The sequence below is a fragment of the Neofelis nebulosa genome, chromosome 16, assembly GCF_028018385.1.
Source record: "Neofelis nebulosa isolate mNeoNeb1 chromosome 16, mNeoNeb1.pri, whole genome shotgun sequence".
NCBI lineage: Eukaryota > Metazoa > Chordata > Mammalia > Carnivora > Felidae > Neofelis > Neofelis nebulosa.
In genome coordinates this window covers 36359143-36381681 of record NC_080797.1, presented here as the reverse complement: position 1 = coordinate 36381681, position 22539 = coordinate 36359143, and the positions used below count along the sequence as shown (strand labels likewise).

At 52.6% G+C, this 22539-nt stretch overlaps 1 protein-coding gene across 2 annotated transcripts; it reads right to left on the bottom strand.

The window, feature by feature from the left end:
- Window positions 1–510: 510 nt before the first annotated feature.
- On the bottom strand, window positions 511–22280 carry TNS4 (tensin 4). Of its 2 annotated transcripts, XM_058703599.1 has the most exons (13): window positions 22151–22280; window positions 17921–18452; window positions 11019–11442; window positions 9515–9939; window positions 7350–7436; window positions 6890–7015; window positions 5617–5709; window positions 5434–5511; window positions 4555–4623; window positions 3667–3835; window positions 2915–2983; window positions 2631–2657; window positions 511–2122 (listed from the first exon to the last, which is right to left on the bottom strand). In XM_058703599.1, exons 2-13 carry the CDS (start codon window positions 18357–18359, stop codon window positions 1981–1983), a joined length of 2148 nt encoding a protein of 715 aa, XP_058559582.1. In that variant the 5' UTR covers window positions 18360–18452; window positions 22151–22280; the 3' UTR covers window positions 511–1980. The 2 variants fall into 2 exon arrangements, with proteins under 2 accessions (XP_058559582.1, XP_058559583.1); XM_058703600.1 differs by lacking the exon at window positions 2631–2657.
- Between the last annotated feature and the right edge of the window lie 259 nt (window positions 22281–22539).

The window sequence follows — 22539 nt, the reverse complement described above, 5'->3', positions numbered from 1 at the left end:
ACCCCCCCACCTCCCCCCCACCCCCCCCAGCCCAGGATGAAATGATGAAGCCATTGTCCATTTCTCCAGGGCTGAGTTGGTAGCCCGGGGCTCATCTGGGTTCAGAGACTCTTCCAGACTCCCCTTGAGCTGCCCATGTTTCACCTGCCTCTCATCCCTCAGAGAGCCCGAGTGAGACCTTGGAATCCATCGGGGGGGCTACACACACTCACCTTCAGCCCTGGGACACGGGCAAAATCTCAACTCTCTGTCTTCCTGGCATAATGGTAGGCAAGGAGTCGTGAAGAAGAAAACCGAGTATGCCAGAAATGTGGTGAACACAGAATGGTTTAAGAGATGGTTTATGAAGGGAAGCCAGTGGTTACTGTACTGCTGTGGCCAGGGGGGTAGGAGGGAGTGTGGCAAATGCAGTCTTCTCCAGGACACTGTCATTGCCTGCCAACTCAGGTCGCCTGTCTGTGTAGGTCTCCACCTCTGAGGGGGCAGCCCTGATTGCCTTAGAACCAACTGTTATGCCAAGACAGAAATTTTATTTTCCATGGGAACTACACAGGCACCCATGGGTAAAAGGGGTCTCTGCCAGCCGCCTGAATATAACCTTGAGAACTTGGCCACCGTGACCTCGAGAACCTTGTCCAGTGTTCTGTACTCTCCAGGGACTGGGCAGTGCCTGAGCACAGGCTGGGTGGGCTGCTCTCAGCCAGTCCCGCCAGCCCAGCCTCAGTCCAGTTTGGCTGCCTGGGTTGAAACCATAATCTGTCAGGCTCAGCTTTGGCCAAAGATAATGATAATGATGCGGTGGCAGGGCCCACCGCTGGGAGGAGGCAGGCACTTGCTCCTCGTAGAACAAAAGTGGGCTTCTTCTCCGAGCCTCTTCCATCCTCATGTTGTGGTTTTCTTAGGACCCCAGGCCTGTTAGACAAACTATTCCAGCTTCTTGGGAGTCTTGATGGAAGTGGGGTGGGAGAAAGACCGCCCAGCTTCTCCAGGCCTCTGGAGTTGGCTGGCTGTTTGCATTCATGACTCTCTGCTGCCCCCGTGTGGCTGGAAGGCCAGTTGATGCCCTACTGCTGTGCACACTTGTCCGCGTTTCTCTGTGAGTGTGTTTTGGGGACCAGGGGACACTCAACAAGACTGGGGCTGAGGCAGAACCAGAGAAATCTGACCCTTGTGTCGGGTCTCCCGGCCCCCACCTCCCTCCGGTGGGTTGCATAAGGAGCATTAGGGCAGTTGTGACACCAGCTGGAGGACACTTGCTAACCAAAAAATTGAAAGAAAAGATGGAGCTGATACTCATTTGTAGTGCGGGGATTAGACATCGGGAATGTGAGGAGAGCTGGGTGGTCTCTGACCATAAGGCCAAGTTTCCCCTTGCTAAGCTGCCCTGACAATCATGGCCACATTGGCCTAAAGAATCCAGGGCAGGCAGATCCTGCTTTGTCCTGGGAACAGCTGCCCAAGAAGCAATTGCAGAAGTGGCAGGGGGGTGGGGGTGGAAGAAACGGATATAGAGAGAAATAGAGTCAGTCCATTCCTCCTTTGATCAATTCTTGCAGACCATCTTTCCCAGGTCAGCCTTGAGCTAGGGGCGCATGGGTCCTGACCCAGCCTGCTGTTTGCCACCACAGAGGGTCACATGTCTCTAACTCAAGCTGCTGTGTTGGTAGTATCCACGTTGATGGAGTCCGGGGTCCTCAGAGGTTGTTTCCATGTGGCCCTCAGGTGTGGGTGTGCTTCAGGATCACAGGGAACTTGTTAAGATGCCCACCAAAGTCTGAGAACAGCTGGTCCTGTCTATGGCCTCCTTATTTGGTTGAGGAAACTGAGACACAGTGGGATCTGGCTGAAGGTCACTGATGAAGGTCACAGGGTTTCAAGGGTTTCACCAAGGTGTGGTATCTCTCTCTCCTCCAGTCCAATAGATTGGCTCATCAGTGTATGATGGGATGTCTGGGAAGGTGCAGAGGGAGCTCCCTCCCCCTACATCCTCTCTGTGTCCTGCAGCAGAGTACCCACAAGGCTGAGAACCTGGGAGGCCGACTGGACCGTGTCATACTCTGCGAACAGGTGGCATACATTCTCCTGGGACTCTGTCTGGCTCTTGGCCACAAATCCAAAGATCCTGGAGGGAGAGCACAGGCTGAGTGAGGTGGTGGGGCCCAGAGAGGTTAGGAGAGGTGATCTCAGCAAATACAGTGCTCCCCCGCTGCCCCTTCCCCAGCTCGCTGAAGATAGGATATGCCTCCTCCTCCTCAAGATCTAAGTTTCCCTCATTTTGAATGGGGGGAGGCTCTGAGGACAGGACCTGTGTATTCCTCATCTTAGTGGGATGTTCCTGAGGGCAAGGATGTGTTTTGACCATCAGATTGGGGCATCCCTATAGATTAAAGCTCCCTGAGGTTAGACCCTGTGCCTCCTACATTAGACTGGGGGCTCCCAGGTTCATGACTCCTCCTTCAGACTGGAGGCTCTCTGAGGACCGGGGCTGGTGCCACCCCATCAAAACCATGGGCTCTCTTAAGATCAGGACAGGGGCTCCCTCCTTCTGTAACTCCCTTCTCCTGTTGGGTCCCAGGCCCTGCTCCAGGGAGACCTTTTATGGTGACTGACAGTGCACAGGAAGGCCTTACCAGGAGGGCTTGCAGTATTTTTGCCACCTGTGGGAAAGGAAGATGGACAGTTATGAGTACTGAGACCTCTCTGCATTCTGCAGGACTCTGGCTGAGCAGCGGGGGGAGCACGGCCAGCTGCGTCCACACCCCACGGGGTCCCACCCTGCCCTCATCCCGTTGCTCCTGGCCCCTCGAGGCTCACAGGCTCTGTCTGTGATCCCAGTCCCAGAGTCAGCAAGAAACCCCAGTGGGCAGCTAGGCCCTGGATGGCTTTCCTGAGTTCAGCCCAGCCTTGAACTCACTTCCGTTGCTCGGGGTCCATGCCACAGAAGCGGATGGTGGTGAGGGGGTAATGGCGCCGGAAAAACACCCTGGAAGAGGCAGGGAGAGAAGGAGAGCTGATGAGAGCCTATCCCAGGGCCATGTCCTACCTCCATCATCTCCAGCTCTCCCAGAGGTCACATGCCCTGCTCTCTAAGAAACCTCCCAGCTAGACCCTTACAGCCTGCCCTGCTGGGCCCTGGGGCACACGTTGGCACTTCTTTCCAGTCATGGAGTGAATTTGCCTTGTGTCCTACATACTGGGGTTTTTTACCCTCTCCCCACCCCACGCCCACTGTGTCATGTAACTGCTTGAGGATCGTAATGGCATCTTGCTCATCTCTTGTTCCTCCAGCCCAGGACCGGGCTCCTGCTAGACTGTGAAGCCCTAAGCCTGGGGAAGGAGTGATCTCATCCACTGTGTCCCAGTGGGCAGCCAGAGTCTGGCCTTTTGCAGATGTGCCATCAATGGATGCAGATTTAACCAGTGCCCAGTGAATCCTGGTTAATTCCATCTCTGTTGGTCACAGGGAAGGGGGACTTTGGTAGGAGGTCATTGGTGTGAGGCTCAGAGAAGGCAGGGAACTTGCCTGGAGTCACTCAGCAAGTCACTGACCACGTTGGGTCCACGATCCTGAATCTTACTTTCATCACTGATCCATGGCCGTCTCAGCCATCCCCTCCACTTCCCCCTGTCCAGCCCAGCAGCCCCAGGGCAAGGGAAGTCCCTTACTTCCTCTGGACATCCGTCAGGGTGATGCCTTGCTCGGTGACTTTGAAGTGGACCACGGTGGGTGTGGGGAGGACGTCCCTTTCAAAGGTGGTTGAGATGGCCTTCCGCACGGCCAGGGCTCCGCTCAGGGTCTCTACACTCACGGAGGTCAAGTACAGGGCATGGCAGCCTGTGGAAGGTAAATGCTGTGCTTGGGCCCTGCCAGGATCTTCCATGCAGAGGACCAGTCCCAGAGGACTTCGGGATCATCGGTGGCTTTGCATTGCTCTGGCCTCTGGCCCTTAGGGTGGAGTAAAAGAGGGGCTGTTGCCCTATGTTAGGGATGTCCAGACAAACCTTCCTTCTGTCCAGAAGCATGGGTGGCACTGCCTCCACCTCCACCCACCCTGGGGCCCTGGTTCATTGTCAAGAGAAGGTGGAGAAGACAAGGATGGGGAGAGGCCCGTTGCAGGAGCTGTCACTCAGACAAGGGCTGATCTGTGCCTGGCCTCTGGACGAGAAGACGAACGACCTTTCCCCCTTGGAAACCCCCCAAGACTTGGGCCTGACACTCCACAGAGGATCCCAGGCCCACAGACCACCTCCAGGGCAGGTCCCTCAGGACCAGAGAGACCTCGGCATGTCCACATGTGCCCATATGTGTGCAGGATGGGGTGTAAGCCTCACCCACCTCCCTGTCTTCTGCCCACTGCCCGCACCCCCCAGGCCTGCGGCCTTTCACTTCTGGGTTTACAGGGATGGGGAGAACCGGGGCACCTTTGTAAGGATGAAGAAATAAAGCTGTGATGGGAACCGTGTGGGGGCCTGCATGCCCATGTGAGTGAGTGTGGGGCTGGGAGGTGCCCGCGGGGTCATAGCCAAGACTGGAGCCTCCTCCATGCCACTCACCTGCGGATTTCTTTAGGCAGGAGGCCCGGCTGCCTGTAGAAGGGTCTGAGGCTTCTCCACCTCCCAATTCTGAGCCAAAGCAAAGAACAGGCCCCGGAGGGGGCGGGGGCGGAGTGAACGGACCCTTCTCTTAGGAACATTAATCCCTTTGAACCTCTCCCACCTCCGCCCCCACCTTCAGGAAGCAAGCCGCTGAGAAACCTGGAGTGATTACCGTAATCAGACAAACGGGGCCACTTGGGGCTCCCCAGATGCCTAGCTTGCAAGTCTTTTGATCCCTCCTTTTCCTCCTCACTCCTCCAGCCCCTGGATCTGCTGTAATCACCTGACCCTCAGGAGCCTCTGACCTCCTCCCTTCTTTCAGGCCCTTCCTAAACCCAGGCCTTTCTTTTCAGAAAGTAGGGAGGCCCTCCACATCACCACACTGGGAGCTTCGCCTGCCCCGACTCCTCTCCCAGAACCGCCCTGCTGCTCCTCCTGCACACCCTGAGATTGTCTAGTCCGGCTCACCAGCCTACTGGGCTGTAGGCTCTGGATGGGACTTCCTGGTCTCGGTTTGAGGTATGATCTGTATACCTTGGGGTGAATTACTCAGCCCCTTGAGTCCCTTTTCTCTTATCTGTGAAATGAGGATAACACCTATTCGACACAGTTGTGGTATGATGACGGCTGTCCCCATTTTGTAGAGGAGGAAACAGAGGCTCAGAGAGGTCAACCTCCTCAAGCCAGGAAGTGGCGATGCCGGATGGATCCTAGACAAAGCACTTTTAACTGTGACACTAATCCATAAATAAGGTGAGATGTGACCACTAGGAGCCTTTGTAGTAGGAACACACAGGCCCAGTGCCCCGATGCTGCCTCTCTGGGGCCCACACCCACCTTTCTGCGGGATGGTGAGTTTGCAGGGCAGGGCCAGGGCCATGATGGAATGCTGGCACACAAAGGCAGAGAGGCTTCCTGTAAGGAGACGGGCAGCTCTGTGTGAGAAGACCTGTCCCCGACCAGCCTCCCGGCCCAGAAGGGCAGGGCCCACCCCGGGGCCTGCAGGCTGGAGACGCTCACCAAAGTAAGGCTCCTCATCTGCTCCTTTGAGATGCACCCCTTTGGCAGAAGACTCAATGAGGAAGTGGCGGATGAGGTCACTGTTGTCCTCACCTGGACAAAGAAAGAAGAAAGAGTGCGTGTGGATGGGAGTTCCAGAGTCCAGTGTTGGCCAAATGCTGACCATCTCATTCCCTGACCTGCCTCCTCCTGGTCCGTCCAGAGGTGAACTTGTCCATCCCCCTGGCTCTGGGTGGGACTGCTGGTAAGAACCCTGTCTTCAAGGCCTCCCACAAAGGAGGTGTCAACGCCTTTGCTCAAAGGCTTCTGTGTCCAGTAATTCTCTCAGGAGATCCTTCTTTTGGTTTCAAGAGCTATGGGGGTTGGTTCTCAATGACTACTCAAATCAGATTTTAACTCATCAGCCTGATTTCTCTCTCCCCCTACCCACTCCTTCCCAGGGGCTGTTATTCTCCACCAGACGGTCCCTGCTGACGCCAGGCTGGCCCTGGAGGGTGAACAATGTCCGTCTGCTTGTTCTCACCAGCCCCTGGCTTCCTCCTCTCTGTGCTCGCTGGCAAGGCTCGTTGACAACCAACGCCACCCAGAGATCACTTTCTTATTTAGACAGAGAGGCGTGGTGTAGAGAGCATGCATTTGGGGTTTTCATCCTTGCTCTGGGGGGTCATCGGCTAATTCTCGGAGCCCCATTTACCTCATCTGTCTGTCACGTGAGAGCTGCAATTCTGGGGTTTGGTGAGGGGCTGGTACTTAGGTACCTTGTACTATAATGATATGATCAGTCTTTATCTGTCTTCCCAGCGAGGTATCCTGGTGTAGGGTGGATGCCCCACAGCTGTGTGTGTTGTGTGTGAGGCCACGGGAAAGCGTGTGATAAGCTATCACATGTGATAAACTGTCACACACATATCATAAGCTAGGGCACACACGTTATGACTACCTTAGGTTCCTTTACAATAAATCTGGTCTGGACAGAGGTGGGCGCCCAGAGGAGAGGATCCTGGAGAGGGGCTGGGAACTTCCTCTCGGCCCCCCAGGAGAGCAGAGTGGGGAATCTGGGGACTCCGGGAGGCAGAAGAAGCTTAGGCTTGCGGTGGAAGGAGCTCCTTCTAGAGTCCCCCTGCAGGAAGGCAGCTGGGAGAGCCCTGAGGTGGACCGTCCTCCCAGCTGTCATTACGGGCCTGCTGCAAGGCAGCAGCAGAGCTGGGACTAAAGCCTACCACACTCCATTGCGTCTGCGAGGTCTTGAGTGAGGACAGAGACCGGTGCGTACCTGATCGGTTCTGGGCAGGTGCAGGAGCCTCATGCACCTTCAAGGCAAGCCCGAAGGAACCTCGGTAGGAAGAACTGTCCCTCACGACGAAAGCCCCTGGCTCCTCCTTCCTCAGCAGCTCGATTGCTGGAACAATCCTTGGGTCAGAGACAGTTAACCGCACCCTCCTCCCTCTCTTCTGGACACCCTCTGTCCCCCAGCCCCCTTAGGTCTTCATAGAGCAGACATTACAGAATCACTTTTTGTTCCCAGGAAGTCCTTTCTATTATCTAATCTCTACCCTTCCTGCTGCAGTCTCTATTTCCTCGAGACAAGAGGTTCACAGGATAACCCCCTTCCCTGGACCTACCATTTGTCTTTCCCTCCCCTAACATGACCCAGGGCCCCATATGCCTGATACAAGGTGGGGAACCCAGACTCTTGGGTCACTCATCCGTTGAAACACAGTGCTTCCTTTTACCTTGTTCCCGGGTGATGCTTGGCTTAAACCAGTATTTAGATGTGTCCATCACAAACTTCATCGTGGGCTGCATGTCCCTGGGGGGACCTGGAGACAGAGAGGGTGGACCCTGTAGGCTGGACAGAGGGGAGCTGAGAGACCCTCCCCCCTCCTCTGTGCAGTGGTCCCGTTCAACCCGCCCCACCCTACCCCAACCCCATTGTATCTCCAACGTCCTGCAAGAGGCAAAATCCAACAGAAGAATTCCAGGGCTTGGCACATGTAGGACTTAGGAGTCTCCCCTTGTATCCTTGGTAATGAATCACAAACAGATAAAAATCTCAGTTTAATGAGAAACAGTTTCTCAAATCTAGTGTTGCCTGGTGTGGACCGAAAGAAGGGATAAATAAGAGATTCTGAGATGCATCATCTGTTTGATTTTATCCTCTCTTCCTCCTTAAGAATCCTACAAGTGTCTTGGGGGGGGGGGTTGGAAAAGAAATTGAAAGAAAAGGTTGAGGAAAAGAAAGCAGCAGATCTGGGCCGATGAGCCTGTGCAGAAGAAGTCAGGAGACAGGATTCCTGACTCTGATTTGGGACAATTGTTTTGCTCCTGAAGCCCAGAGAGGACCGAATGTACTAACCAGCCTCTGAGGGTCTTTAATACTCCAATAGCCTAGGCGATTAGCATGGATTTTGTTTTGAGAATGGTTTGCAGAATTTGATAAGTTTCCAGGGTATAATTAGTGATATCCTGGGGCATCACCAAACCAGGATGGGAATATTACCAGGCTAAGTAAATGTGCTTTTTGAAATGACAGAATGGCCATTTTCCCGGGTCCCCTAAGACAGAGAGCTGTGGTTCTCAATTTTGGCATCTTAAAAAGGTGTGTTATGGCCGGTTGAGAGTAACTCATTATAAAAAAAATGTACTAAAATCTGCAAACGATTTGCCCTGGGAAAACGATCAGAGCAGATTCAAAGCACGCCCGTCATACCATTTTCTCTTGCTTACATTGACATGGCTCCCTGAATGGCAGCATGGGCCAGAGTGAACATCACACCCCCCAGGAGTCACCCTGATGCTTGTGGCTGAGTGAGGGCTGAGAAGCCTCAGGAAGGAGGTGACTGAATGAGGCCAGAGCAGGGACAGTGTCCCCGGGGGCTGTGCAAGAGCTTTACTCTGGAGAGATGTACCCCGTGGGTGCTAAGGCTGTGCCTCTGTGTTTCATGCTTTGGGTTCTGGCTGGTTTTGTTCTTTTTGGATGCCTGTAGTCACAGACTACGGGAAGGAGGGTGTTTGCTGTTTTGTGGTTTTTAGCTGTCTGAATTGGAATGCGTTGTCTCGGTCAGCCCTCTGTGTGCTCGTCATCCATGAACGTCAGAGGTAGGACTGACTCTCCTTCTCCCTCTCCCTCTTGTGGGTTAGTCATCAAGCCTGCTGTTTTCATATCCCGAGGGTCTCTTGGCTCCGTCCTCTCTCCTCCACTGCCCTGCCCTGCCCTGGTTCAGGCCCCCATTATAGCTTGTCTGGACCACTTCGTGATGAAAACCAAAACAAAACAGTTCTCCCTACAGTTCCTCTGCCAGAGTGATCTATCAAACGTGCACCTCCGACCCCATCACTCTCTCGATTGAGACGCTCTGCTAAGGCCCCCGTGGCCTAATGGGTAAAATCCACTCTAGCCTGGGGTTCAAGGCCTTTCCCAATCTGGCCCCAGATTGCTCAATGACTTGACCCTACACCCAACACTGCAGTCATTTCCTAAACATGCATGTGCCTCTACACCTTCATGACTGTGGACTCGCTGTTCCCTCTGCTGGGAATGCCCCTCCTCTCCTGCTCTGGCTACAGACTCCATCCACTTTCCAGATTCAGCTCAGATGTCACGTCCTCCGAGGAGCTTTCCCAGTTTTTCAGACTAAAAGGATCACTCCTCCCTCTGTGGCCCCCCAAGACTTAGGACATCTCTTTACTTCTGTGTTTATCCTACTCTACACAGATTCCTTGGCTTTTGTATCTCTTTCTAGACTGTGGCCATCTCTCTGTCCCTACTACTTGGAAAAGTGCTTGGCACACAGTAGGTATTCAGCGTGTTGACTTACTATTGCGGAAACCCACTGATGTTTTATCTATTCCCCCAAGCCAAACTTCACAACGGTTTAAGTACTGATTTACAACATACCCTCCGAGGATGTGGTAAGAGGAGCATCTGGCAGGGTCTGGCTGTGGCTCCTGGTGGCCGGACAGGAGTGGCCGGAAGAAGTGGCCCCAGGTTGGACAAAGTCCTGGTGTCCTGGGGTCGGCTGGGATGGAGGAGACCCTGGTTCTGGGCAGCCGTTGATCAGCACGATGGGTATGTCCACCATGGAGTTGGTGATGGAGGGCGGGCAGCTGCTGGCATGCTCCTTGGCCAGTGGTGGGGACTGGGTTGCTCTGGGCTGGCCCATGCTTGCAGTGGGGTTACTGGGGACCTGGAAGTCACTGGCTCTCGTGCACAGGGACACTTGGCCAAGGCTGTGGAGACTGGAGGAAGAGCTGGCTGGGCTTTCCAAGGACCTAGAAGATGACTGATGGCTGGAGATGCTGGAGTGGAGGAGGGACTGGCTGCTGCAGGGAGGGCACCAGACAGGCAGGGTGTTAGGATGTCAGAGTGGACACTCGGGGCCTAGAGTTCTGGTTAAACAGAGTGTTGTATACTCCATTCCCCATAGCCCAGGACAAAGTGCATGCCCACCTGATCCCCAAGGGATGCTGAAGGGTACAGAAATATCTCTGTACTGCCAAGTCTTTGGACACTTAAAGTAGCCAAAGAGCTGATTCCCTGCAGGTCATGTGGGCTTGGGCTGGACCGGATTCCCTCTGCCTTCCCAGCCAGGAAGTTCTGACAGCTATCACACAAGCACCCCAATATTCCCAAGAGCTTTGCACGCAGGCTGGACCCAGGCTGGACCGTGTCTACGGTGGATGCGGAGGGAGCTCCCCAGCTGGAGGAAGAGGAGGGGGCCAGCTCTGCATCCAACCAGACTTCTCTCTGAGCTCAGAGGCCCATGCCAATGGCCATGGCTGTGGAATCCCAGCCTCCTTGCCAACGACTGCCTTGGCACAGCAGCTTTGGAGTCGGTGTGGGGGACAGAGGTCCTGCAGTTTGGTCCTCCTGGGCAGGGTGTGTGTGTGTGCAGCTCCACTGTGAGGCCTGCACATGGGGCTGCGGCAATTAGGAATAATGCTCAGGCAGGTCGGCCTCCCTCCTCCTAGGTCTTGCTAGCAATAAAGAGGAGGGAGGCTTTCCTTTCCTAAATGGTTTTCCCTAAGCCCCCAAATTTTATTTATGCCCTTGTGTTTTGAGGTTGAAAAAAGAGCTCTCTTCCTTGAGATGGGTTGTATGAATGCTGGAAAGGATGCAGGTAAGCCTCATCAGTTCTTTTCCAAAGTGGTAGGCATGAATAAAAATCATTGTATATTGAGTTATATTCTAAGTGCTTGAGGAAAGCTTGAGGTCCAAATGGCTGTGATGGTGTAAAAGAGAATATTCGCTCATGTTTTTGGTACACATCCTGATTTTGCTCAGATAGAGCAGGGTGCCCATCTATTTTAGGATCTCTGTGTGTGTGTGTGTGTGTGTGTGTGTGTGTGTGTGTGTGTGTGTTGTGGAGGCAATATCAGAAGCTATGATGGGAGTGACCTACCTTCCAAACACATAGCTGATGTCAGATGCTGGGCTGGCTGACAATACAGAGACCCTGCTGCCTCGCTGTGGGGCCAGGCCCCCCAGCCCCTTCTCCAAGCCTGGAGAAGCCACCAGTGGGGAGCCCAAGCCATGGGGGCCTGACGTCTTATTCCCCATGCAGGGGATGGAGATGCTGGGAGAGGGTGGGGGATGAGAGGAGGGAGCCCCAGAGTGGGGAGGGGGGCGCTGGTGCCCCCTGCCCTGGCTCCCAGAGAAGATGAGGCTCTCGCTGCTGCTTCGAGTTTCTCGAGGGATGTCTCTGGAAAGGAGGAGACCACCACTGCGCGGGGAGCCAAAGGGTGGAGTGACAGATGGGCTGGAGCAGCGCTGGGGGCCATCATGGCACCTTGATCTGGTGGAGGTCACCTCGATGTATTTTATGTCTGGGGAGAGAGCAGAGCATCGGTGAAACCTGGGAGCCTGTAGTCACAGAACAGGAATGCTGGAAGAGTCCTCAAGCCCATCTGGTCTCTCCTCTTTTAGACCGATGTAGAAACAGGCTCAGGGAGGAGGAGTTTGCTGGATTAGGATTAGCATCCAGCTCCACCTTCTAGGCACTGTTCCAAAGTCACCCTCTTTGTGATATCTTCCTTTCATGTGGAGATGCAGTGGAATGAACACAGGTCTTGGAATCTGACAGACCTGGGTTTCAGATCTGACTCTGCCACTTACTATCACAGAACTTGGCCAAAGGACTTCAGCAACTAGAACCTTGGCTTCCACACCTGTAAAATGGGGTGACTATACCCAGCCTCTTTGTGTTACAGTAAGGATGAGACAAGGTGAATGTAGGAGACATAGCACTGTTCTTGGCACATAAATCTTTTAAACTAGGGAATCTTTTCCTGAGTGAATGTCCCCCTCCCCAGGTTGAAATGACTGCTTTTTGGAGTGTGCCAGTCACATTTTCTGATGCCTCCATTGGTCAGGGTGTTTGAAGGGTGTTTCTACATCTGTGTCTACAATGAAGGCAGGGGGTCTCAAGCTTGGTGGCACATTAGACTCATCTGATGAGCTTTTAAAAGTCCTAATGCCCAAGGCTACACCTTGTGCCAAATAGATCAGAATATTTGGTATAGACCCACACCTCAGGTTGTTGGTTTAGTCCCCCAGCTGGTTCCAATGTGCACCAAGCCACACCACTGTGGCCTCCAGCCCAGCCCAGCACCACCACTTTACCTGGGAGCTGGTAAGATGCGTATAATCTGTTTCCACCGCAAGCCTGCTGAATCAGAGTCTGCATTTTAGCAATCTGGAATCTGAGTGCACTTTAGAGTTTTGAGAAGTCCGTTTTAGAGCAGGAGCTCCCAGAAGGTAGGGTTTGCTACATTACCACGCTGTGGACCTCCCAGGTCATGCTTCTAGCTGGTGCACAGTTGTTGGCTATTAAACATGCCCCAGGGTGGTGGCTCACTCCAGTGCTCTTTCCTTTTCTCAATGGGGGCATCCAGGACTCTTGTTCTGAGAAATTGCTCCTCCCTGGAGTGGGGCACTGGGTGGTTTTTTCCAGGGTGAGTATGGACACCCCTGGTCCTGACCTGGGGGAAGGGAACTGTCCTTGGTGCTGTTCCTGCAAAGGTGGTAGAAGCTGTGTGTGTGGGGGGGGGGGGGGGGCTACCTAGCTGCTCCCTCCTGGAGGCCTGTTGAGTCCTGCCTCTGGCTTCGCAGGATGGAAACTGGGGCAAAGTCAGCGGGAAACTGCACCTTCAGCTCCTGTCTGCCGGCCTCCCACCCCCTTGGGCTTTGGCACATGCACCAACTCCCGCCCACCATGACTGTGGAATCCCTGCCTGCCCCAGCCCGCTCCCGGGTAGGACCTTGAGCCTGCTGGCGGTTACTGCCTCTGTCTGATCCTGCTTTGGGCTGGGGTGGAGGTGGAGGATTACATCAGATGAGGGGGGCTGGGAGGCTGACCTGAGCATGCTGTTCCAAGGGGTAGAGGAACAGGCCTGGCTTTGTCGTCAGACAAACCTGGGTGTGAATCCTGGCTTTGCCACTTTCCCGCCAAGAGGCATCAGGTAACGTTCCTAACCACTGTGAGCCTCAGTTTCCTCATCTGCAAAGTGGGGATCTAAAACCAACCTCCCGAGATTTTGGTAAGGATAAAATACATTGATGAACGATGCCTGGAGCTTGGCCCATGGTGGGCTTCAGGGAACTTCTCCTGAGTGCCTGCTTTTTGAGGCCAGTATTGGTCAGATGGCTGACACTGTCCAGCTAAAGTGGGAGTCCTACTGCTGAGGGCAAGAGAAGACGATTTGGCACAATGTATTGTGGGTTCTGAAAAAGTAGAGGTCTTGGAATGGGGTGGATTCTTCCGGAAGGTTGGCAAGCACAACTTCTATTTTTATAGGGCTTTATAGTGCTTATACCCGTAATCCTCTCGGCCCTTATGCCCAATTCCAGCAGCCATTGCTTTTACAGAGGAGGAAACTGAGGCTCAGAGAAATGTGGCAATGGAGCTGGCATTTATTGCATAATTTTTTAATGAAGGCTGGTATTTATTGAGTGCTGTGTGCCAGCGCTGTTGCAAACACATTACCTGTATTGGCTCATTTAATCCTCACAACAACTCCGTTGAAGTAAAAAATGTTATTCCATATAACAGATGAGAAATCAAGGCTCAGAAAGGTTGAGTGAGTTATCCAATGCCACACAGCCAGGGAGCGGAGGAATCCGACTCCTGCTCCTGTGCTCAGTTTTGGGGGCCCCTTCCAGGAGGAGGGGCTCCTCAGGACACTTTCCCAAGGACTGGTCCTTGTGAGAAGTCCTTGGCTGCTTTGGAGAGGGTCTCTTGGCCTGGTGAAGTTCTGAGCTTCCTACTCACTGGGTCATCCAAACACCAACCAAAGGCCTTTCTTGGGGACTACAGAGTAGGGTTGGGAAGGGAGGACGGAAGGAGTCCTGGAGCTGTGAGTCACCTCTCCCTGCTGCCCTGAGGTGCATGTGGCTGGGGGAGTGGAGGCCCCCACACCCTCCCTAGGGTGCAGCCGCTGTTTACAGGCCCGTGGGGCAAGTCTGAGCAGTGCTGGGTGGATGCAGGCGCCAGCACCAAGCTGGGCTGGTGGAAGGGGGCACGTGCGTGGGGGGCAGAGAGATAGTTATTAAACACCCTTCACTTGGGATTGGCAAACAGCCTTGCCTGGCAGAAATTGCTGGAAAATGAAATGTGGGCTCCTGTTCCAAAGATGGGGAGGGGTGTTGGAGATGGATATGGTGTTTGCTTGGAGAAGCCATCCTCCTGGTGGGATGCCCCGCACCCCCACCCAGGGTAAGTCTGAAGGAAGGGGCAGGGGCAGGGGAGCTGGGGGAGGTGTGTGAGTACAGGGGGGAGGTGGAACCCCAGAAGAGGAGCCCTCAGGCTGCCTCCAAACAGATTTGTTCTTCAAAGCTCTGGAGGGCAGGAAACTAGCACCAAAGAGAGAAAAGCAAGAACACAGACTCTGGAGGCCAGAAGCCTGGGCTTTGAGGCCTGGCCTATGACTCACTGGCTGTGTGACCATGGGTCATTACTTCTTCTTCTCCCTGAGCCTCATTTTCTCATTTGTGAAATGAGCCTGCCACTATTTCCTTCACAGGGTCGATGCTGAGATCATACACTACAAAATCTATGTACATTTAGGGAAGGGAGAAACATAGGATCGCCAACGCTTAATGTCTAATTTTGCCAAGTGAGGACAAAGAGAAACAGTAAACATCCGCTAGCACCACAATTCCCTTTGACACCCCAAGAGAAGGAGAGATGAGAGGCAAAGGTGGGGCATCCCACACATTTGGATACCTTTGACCCAATGAGAACTCACCACTGTGCCCAGAATTAGCTATGCTGCCATGGGCTGGCAATTGCTGTCACCAGGAGTGGTGGTCTGAGGCGAGGGTTTTGGCAGGTGGAGATGCATGAGACAGGTGCCACCCATCACAGTGATGTGCTGTTAGTGATCACAGTCTAACTGGGAGCTGACTATGCTGGCTCTCTCAGGAGGTAGTGAGCTCCCAGGCATCACCGCCATTCAGGTGGAGGTTAGAGAGAGGGTTTTCTTGTTCCATCACAAGAGGCTAGGGCAGAGCTGGGGGACTTCATCAGGACCCTCTGACCACTGTTGGCTGCCCACTCATTCCCCAAATCCCTCTGCTACCCAGAGTCAGGTGGACATAGCTCAGAGCATCTGAGCTTCCAGACTACTGATCTTTGGCCCCTGGAGAAAGGGCTTGGTTGTCAGCGTCCCCACCCCATACATGTGGATGCTCCACAGAGACTGTCTTGCCCCAGCTGGCCTTGAGTGTGTGGAACCCCTGCCTTGGGGCATTAACATTACAGCCCTGGGCTTGCTCCTGCCAATGGTGATTAGACCCAAGCGACCTTCCCTGCAGAGACATGCCTGTGACTGGCCTCCAGAAGCAGGAAGATCTTGGGGGCATAGAGGTGGTTCTTATAACAGCCCTGGTCGGCAATGCTCAATGGGAGGAGGAGGAGGCAGGCTGGAGGCTGGAAACTCAGGCGCCAGAGGACCTGGGTGCTGGGCTCACCTCCGCCCCAGACCCTGAACCTATCCTCGGACTGGTCCTAAATGCAACCCCTGTGTTTAATTAAAACAGCTGTGGGGCGCCTGGGTGGCTCAGTCAGTTGAGCATCCGACTTCGGCTCAGGTCATGATCTCGCAGTCTGTGAGTTCGAGCCCTGCGTCGGGCCCTGTGCTGACAGCTTGGAGCCTGGATCCTGCTTCTGATTCTGTGTCTCCCTCTCTCTCTGCCCCTCCCCCGCTCATGCTCTGTCTCTCTCACTCTTATTCATTATTCAAAAATGAATAAATGTTAAAAAAAATTAAGAGGGGCGCCTGGGTGGCGCAGTCGGTTAAGCCTCCGACTTCAGCCAGGTCACGATCTCGCGGTCCGTGAGTTCGAGCCCCGCGTCAGGCTCTGGGCTGATGCTCGGAGCCTGGAGCCTGTTTCCGATTCTGTGTCTCCCTCTCTCTCTGCCCCTCCCCCGTTCATGCTTTGTCTCTCTCTGTCCCAAAAATAAATAAAAAACGTTGAAAAAAAAAAATTAAAAAAAAAAAAAATTAAGAAAAAACCCAGCTGTCATTCATAATGACTAACAGTGTGCCAGGACTTGTGATAAACCCTCAACAAGTGTTATTTCTTTTAATCCCTGCAACCCCCTTTGAGGTAAGAACTCGTCTCTGTTTTACAGACTAGGAGTAGGAGACAAAGAAGTGAAGTCAATAGCTTCTTTAAGGTTTGTCCATCTCCAGTGATGAGGCTGGACTGGCTCCTTACTGAAGTCCATCAGCCTTAGTTTTTTCATCTGTAAAATGGGCAGAAAATATTTCATGGGAATAGATTGGGAGGATTAAATGTTCTCCTGTAAGGGGCTCAGCACAGTGCTTGGACATAATAAGTGTTCAATAAGTAGAAATTCTTATGGACCCTATCTCTAATCCTAATTGTACCCCTTAATCCATGTTTAACGCCCTGGAGATCTCAGTCTTCTGGCCTATCTAATGGGGCTGCTGCTTCTTGATCCTTATCCTCAGAGTATACTTGAAACTCTTTGCTGGGGGAACGGACACCAGATGTAGGGATTTCTAGAATTCCTTAGATGTGGTGGTATATTGAAGTTAGTTGTACCAGTCCATGAGAGCTGATTGTTAAATTTTTCAGATTTTGTCCAGCTGATTTCTAAACTTAGACATGATTAAAAATCAAATTATATAGGGGCGCCTGGGTGGCTCAGTCAGTTGGGCATCCGACTTCGGCTCAGGTCATGATCTCATGGGTTGGAACCCCGCGTCGTGCTCTGTGCTGACACCTCAGAGCCTGGAGCCTAATTTGGATTCTGTGTCTCCCTCTCTGTCTGCCCCTCCCCCGCTTGCACTGTCTCTCTCTTTTTCAAAATATAAATAAACATTAAACATTTTTTTAATCATGCAAACTTACAACGAAATAACTTATGGTAAAAACAAAAGTAATAAATACAACTCACCACATTCCAATTATTTTACTATAATCTATACTCTATTTTTGAAAAGTTTTGTTTATTTAAGTAATCTCTACGCCCAACGTGGGGCTCAGATTCACGACCCTGAAATCACGAGTCACATGCTTTTCTGACTGAGCCAGCCAGGCACTCCACTGTCATCTATATTCTTGAGGTTATTAATATCTATTGTATTGTATAGTAGAAATACTATAAATACAATAACGGCCTTGTACAGGCATGTCTTTCCAGTGCTACATTCAGTGACATCATGTTGGTAGTTTGAAATCGGCCCTGGTGGCAGATGTTTCAAATCAGGGCTCTCTCCCATCCCATCGTGGAGCTAGGTGTTAGGCATTTACCAGCACACCACCCCTGAGACACAGCAGGGTTCTGCCCTAAGTAGACTGACCACCTCTGTGACTTTACTTCCAGCTTGGGACTCCCCAGAGAGATACTCCCCTGAACAGCAACAGGGGCCCAGAGAGCAATCCTACAAGAGTTTCAGGGGACCGGGGTTAGGACCTCAAGGGATATACCATAGAACAGCGAGGTTCAGGGATTCCACGTTTATCAAGCTCTTATTTACTGCATGGCATTGTATGAAATTCTTATATATAATAGCTTATTTAAAGTCTGAAAAATCACATAAAACAGGTATCCATCACCTTTCCAAAATCAGTAATAAAATAGAATTGGATAGTGAGGGAAACTTGTATTTATCTCCTTTATACAGGAGAGAAAACGAGGTTAAGTAACTTATTTAGGGCTGCACAGCACCTCCCAATAGGACATAGTCTCCTGCTCCTCTGATTTGTTGGAAAAAGTCCTTCTTCCTCATGAGGTCTGGTCCCCCCTCCTGGCACTGTGCCCCACGTCCTTACCCAAGGCTTCAGGCTCATCTTTCTTTTTCTTTGTGGTAATGCTCTGGGTGGGTTCGGCCCAGGGCGTACCAGCTCCTGGGGGGAGCAGCTGGAAGGTGGGGTCCAGTTCCAGAATCATCTGGTTGAGGCTCTCCAGTGAGAAGTCAATGTAGGAGTCAAGGTCCTCCAGGGCCCCTGAGGCCTGCTCACCAGGGGACTGTAGGAGGCAGCTGGCTTTGGCCCCAGTCTGTGGGCCTTGCTGGAGCCTGCTGGGGGGCCCCTTGTTGGGTGTAGGGGCCATCAGGGCCTGGGCTCCCCAGCCTTCTGTGGTGTAGTAAGGACACTGGGGTGGCAGGCCGGGGCTGGGTGTTGGGTGCAGGACCCTCCTGGGTTCTTCACAGGGAGTCAGGCTGACTGCATGGCCTCCTGCCAGCAGGGGGCTGGACATCACTTGCGACATGGTGGGGCCAGTGACTGTCGGTTTACCTCCGGTTTCAAATCAGCCTCAGTTACACCCCAGAGATGTCGCTTGCCAACCAGAAGCTCCCAGGACCTGAAAGATACCAAGGTTGGGAACTGAGTAACTTTGGTAGATGAAGCCCCTGCCACCCCTCCCCACAAAGCAAAGGCTTATTTATTCATTCATTAAAAGCATGGATACTGGCAGGGGTGGGGGTGGGGGTGGAGTGGCGCCTGGCTGGCTCAGTCGGAAGAACATGTGACTCTTGATCTCAGGGTTGTGAGTTTGGGTGGCATGTTGGGTGTTAAGATTACTTAGTAAGTATTTAAAAAATAATAATAAAATAAGAAGCAAGGATACTGGAGCCAGACTGTCTGGGTTTGCATCCTGGCTCTACTACTTAGTAGCTGTACAATGTTGGACAAGTTAATTAACTTCTCTGTACCTCAGTTTTCCTGATCTGTAAAATGAGTTAAGATTTGTAGCATACTTAGAACAGTGCATGACACATAAAAAGCATTAGGTAAGTGATTCTTAAAATCTCTTATTGAGAGGTTATTGAATATCCACCATGTCACAGCCTTATTTATTAAATAAATACTAGCTAATATTTATTGAGTGATTACTATGCACACATATTACACAGAAAGCCATTTAAACTCCTCCTAACAACCATATGAGGTAGATACTATTATTTTCCATTTTATGATGTGTGACTGGAGAGGCAGAGAGGTCAGTTACCCGCCCAAGGGTCATACGGCCAACAAGTATCAGAGCAGGACAGGACCTCAGCCTGCCTGATGTCAGAAACCCTGTATTTAGCTGCTACTGCATGTGGGCCAATTGGTGAAACAGACAAGCAAGCAGGTGAGCAATTCTAAACAGGGTTACCAGGGAAGAGGCAAAGCAAGGAGACTCTGTAGGCACTGGTGTGGAGGTCAGGGAGGACACCCTGGAGGAAGGGACATGTAAAGGGAGACAACAAGGAAAAGCAGGAGCTAGCTGAGCAAGGCAGGTAGGGTGAAGAGACAGGTATGTTCAGGGCCCTAGTGGGCAGGGGACATCACTAGGTATTACTGAGCATCTGAGAAACAGAGAGCACCTAGTTGGATGGGGGGAAAGATGAGGTGGGGGGAGGCAGGCTGGCCAGACCCTGCAGATGTAGGCTGGGCTCTGTAGTGCCTGCTGCACCCTGAGGGCAATGAGGAGCCACAGAATAGTTCTGAGCTTGGCAGTGACATCATCAGTTGATAATCATTCCCTGTGGGCTCATTTGGGAAAGAGATGTTCCCTGTTTCCCTTAGTGTGGAAAGTCCTCCTTGTTGTCTAGCCTTAATGCCACATGTTAGTAGTTTCTTATAGGTTGGGCTGGGTAGGTGGTGACAGGTTCTGGGACTGGGGCTGCCAAGAAAACTGTAAGGAGAGGGGACTTGCTGGTTGTACGACCACTGCTAGCCCTGAGCCTCACTGTGTGCCCCACAACACCCCCTGACTCTACTTCTCCCTTTTTCCAAAATGCCTCCATCACATCAGACCCCAGGGCTGGAGAAGGCATAGAGACCAGTCTAGGGCAAATGCAAACTGTGGAGTCTGAAGATTCAGATTCAAGTCCCAGCTCAAACAGCTCTGTAAGGTATAACTCTGACCCTCAGTTTCCTCGTCTGTGAGCTGAGAATAAGAGTTCCTGCCCTGTATCCTCCCAGAGAGAGGTGTGGAAATCGGTGAGTGAAAGCAGCTGGGCAATTCTAAATTCTTGGAAAGAAGGGCTTTTGTAGAGTATAACACTTTCATAATAGTAATCATAGTTCCTGTTTACTGAGCACTCGCCATGTGCCAAGCTCTCACCTATGCGTTTTACACGTGGTAACTATTCGAATCCTCCACATCACTAGGAATTGTTGTATCTCTATTAACTAGTCCATTTTACAGGTGAAGAAACTGAGACTCAGAGAGGTTAAGGAATCTACATAGGTCACACATCCAGAAAAGTAGAGCTGAGATTCAAGCCCAGGCTGCGGGACTTGGGATTCTTAAGTCCCTTTACCGCATGGAGTTCAAATGCAGAGGGATATCCGAGGTCCAGAGAGGGTGTACGATTTGCCCAAGGTCACACAGCAAATTAATGAGAAAAGCCAGTCTCCCTTGTCCCCCATGGCTCTTGTAGGCTCTGTTGCCAGACTTCTCCTTGGCTGGGGCCTGGAGGGGGCGGTGCATCCCAAGCTTGGGAAGGATGTCTATAAATGGCAGTGGAAGGGAATAGTCCTCTGGGCTCCTTCCTAGGAGCAACCGAGGACGCGGAGCTGTGGCTCTTTCCTCACATGCTCCAAGTGGCCTGAGTTTACTGGGGCAGGATCTCAGTGCACCCTGAGAGGTTTTTGGCTGGGCCCCACAGAGGAGCCTGGGGTTACTGACTTTGCAGAGCACATTGTGGGCTGGGGTTATCACTCGGGATGCCTGCTTACTGATTGGAAAACTGCTACCCTTTCCCCTATGGGCCTCAGTTGTCCCATCTGTATGATGGGGATATAATAATAATGGAGCTTAAAATGTACTCATTTCATTTTCTCCGTGGCTCCATGAGGAGGGTACTATTACCATGGGGCTGGAGAGGTTCAGGGATTTGACTCAGGTCATAGAGCCTGCAGAATCCACTGGTGGAAATGGGGTTTGAACCCAGTAGTTTTGAGCCTGGATGGTCTTGGCTCCACAGTCCCAAACTCTTAACCTGGCGTTACTGCCTCATAGATTTAAGACCCTTTTCACATCTGCTCCTTCTGGGATTCTGGAACCCAGTGGGACAGGCCTGGGATTGAGTGAAAGGCAGGTAGCCCCTCAGGGTCTTGTTCAAACTCTCTTCTCACCTTGAACACTTCCAGGGCAGGGGCTGGGTCTCACTCCTTTATTCTTGGACACCCTCACCAGCCCACTCTCTAGCTCTTTCTTTCCTGCTGTAAGGTAAAGGTGAGGGTTGCTGGGGCTCCAGACTCTGTGTGTGTGTGTGTGTGTGTGTGTGCACGCGCACACCTGCCTCTGTATGTGTTGGGGGTGTATAGGGCTCCAGCCAGCTCTGCCCTATTCATAGGTCCTTCCCATATATTCCCCTTTCTGATTTGGACTCAAATAACTTTCTTTGTTTCCAAGGGCTCTGGAGGCAGGGGGATCCTGATACCTTGGCAAATCCCTGTTTCCATTTCATTGACTTACTCTCTCCCTCCTATTATGAGCCCAGGTCAGCAAAGGGGGAGGGCGACAGAAGGTGAAGCCTGAGCCTCCTCTCCAAAGCATTTTGCCTCTACAGCCCATCCCCACCCCACCCCCATCCTTGAAGAGTGGCTTCTGATTTTCCCATCCCAGACTCACTAAAGCAGACCCTCGGATGGCCATGGCCCACCCCCACCCCCCTTCCCCATTCCTGGCAGCCTCTGAATGGCCCAGCATGGGGGCTCAGGGACAGGCTTCGTGTTGTGGGCTGGGAGGCAGGAGGCCTGGGTTCTCTGTCCATTCCCTTCCCAAGTCTCTGTGACCTTGGGCAAGCCTCTTTCCACCCCAGCCCTGGACCTTGGTTCTCTCATCTGTACACCGAAGGGTACAGATTTCCTTCTCTTAAAGCGCTGAACTCTGGGGTCTGTGGTCCTGAGACCATCTCTCTGTCACCTACGGCCTCCTCCCCTTTCTCTCCACCTTCACTTGGAGTCCCAGGACACGTGGAGAAGCTGAGGACAAAGGGTTAAATGAGGTTGGTGAAGGTGCTGAGTCTCCCTCTCTTGTCCTTAAAGAATAAAGGCACATACCTGGTGTCCAGGGCAGGCAGGCGGCTGTGTTCACTCCTGACTCCTGGGACCAAGACTGCTCAAGGGGGAGGTGCAGTTCACCTTCAGACTTGCCTGAAGAGCAGCACCTGGCCCTCCCACCCTCCCTCCCACTTCCCCTCCAGGCCCTACACGTGGCTGATAGCCCACAGGCCCCACCCCTCCTGTGTCTGGATGAGCTCAGGTGGGGCTGGCACGGGCACCAGGGAAGGGAAACAATGGGTGGTGACCCGGCCTGGCCTTTGCTGGGGCTGTGTGTGTGTGTGTGTGTGTGTGCGTGCGTGTATGTTTCCCAAGCTTCTTGCTTGCCTGCTCCTCCGCCCCCTGCCCCATGCCCCTTGTTATGGGAGAGAGGGGCCTATGTACCATGT

What these genes read in the sequence shown, in the direction of transcription:
- TNS4 (XM_058703599.1), bottom strand. Translation starts at nt 18,359, where the DNA reads ATGTCGCAAGTGATGTCCAGCCCCCTGCTGGCAGGAGGCCATGCAGTC. An exon ending in AGATGAGCCTGAAGCCTTGG is followed by an intron (nt 11,443 to 17,920) that starts GTAAGGACGTGG and finishes CTCTCTCCCCAG; the next exon opens with ACATAAAATACATCGAGGTG. An exon ending in CTGACGGATGTCCAGAGGAA is followed by an intron (nt 2,984 to 3,666) that starts GTAAGGGACTTC and finishes TGCCTCTTCCAG; the next exon opens with GGTGTTTTTCCGGCGCCATT.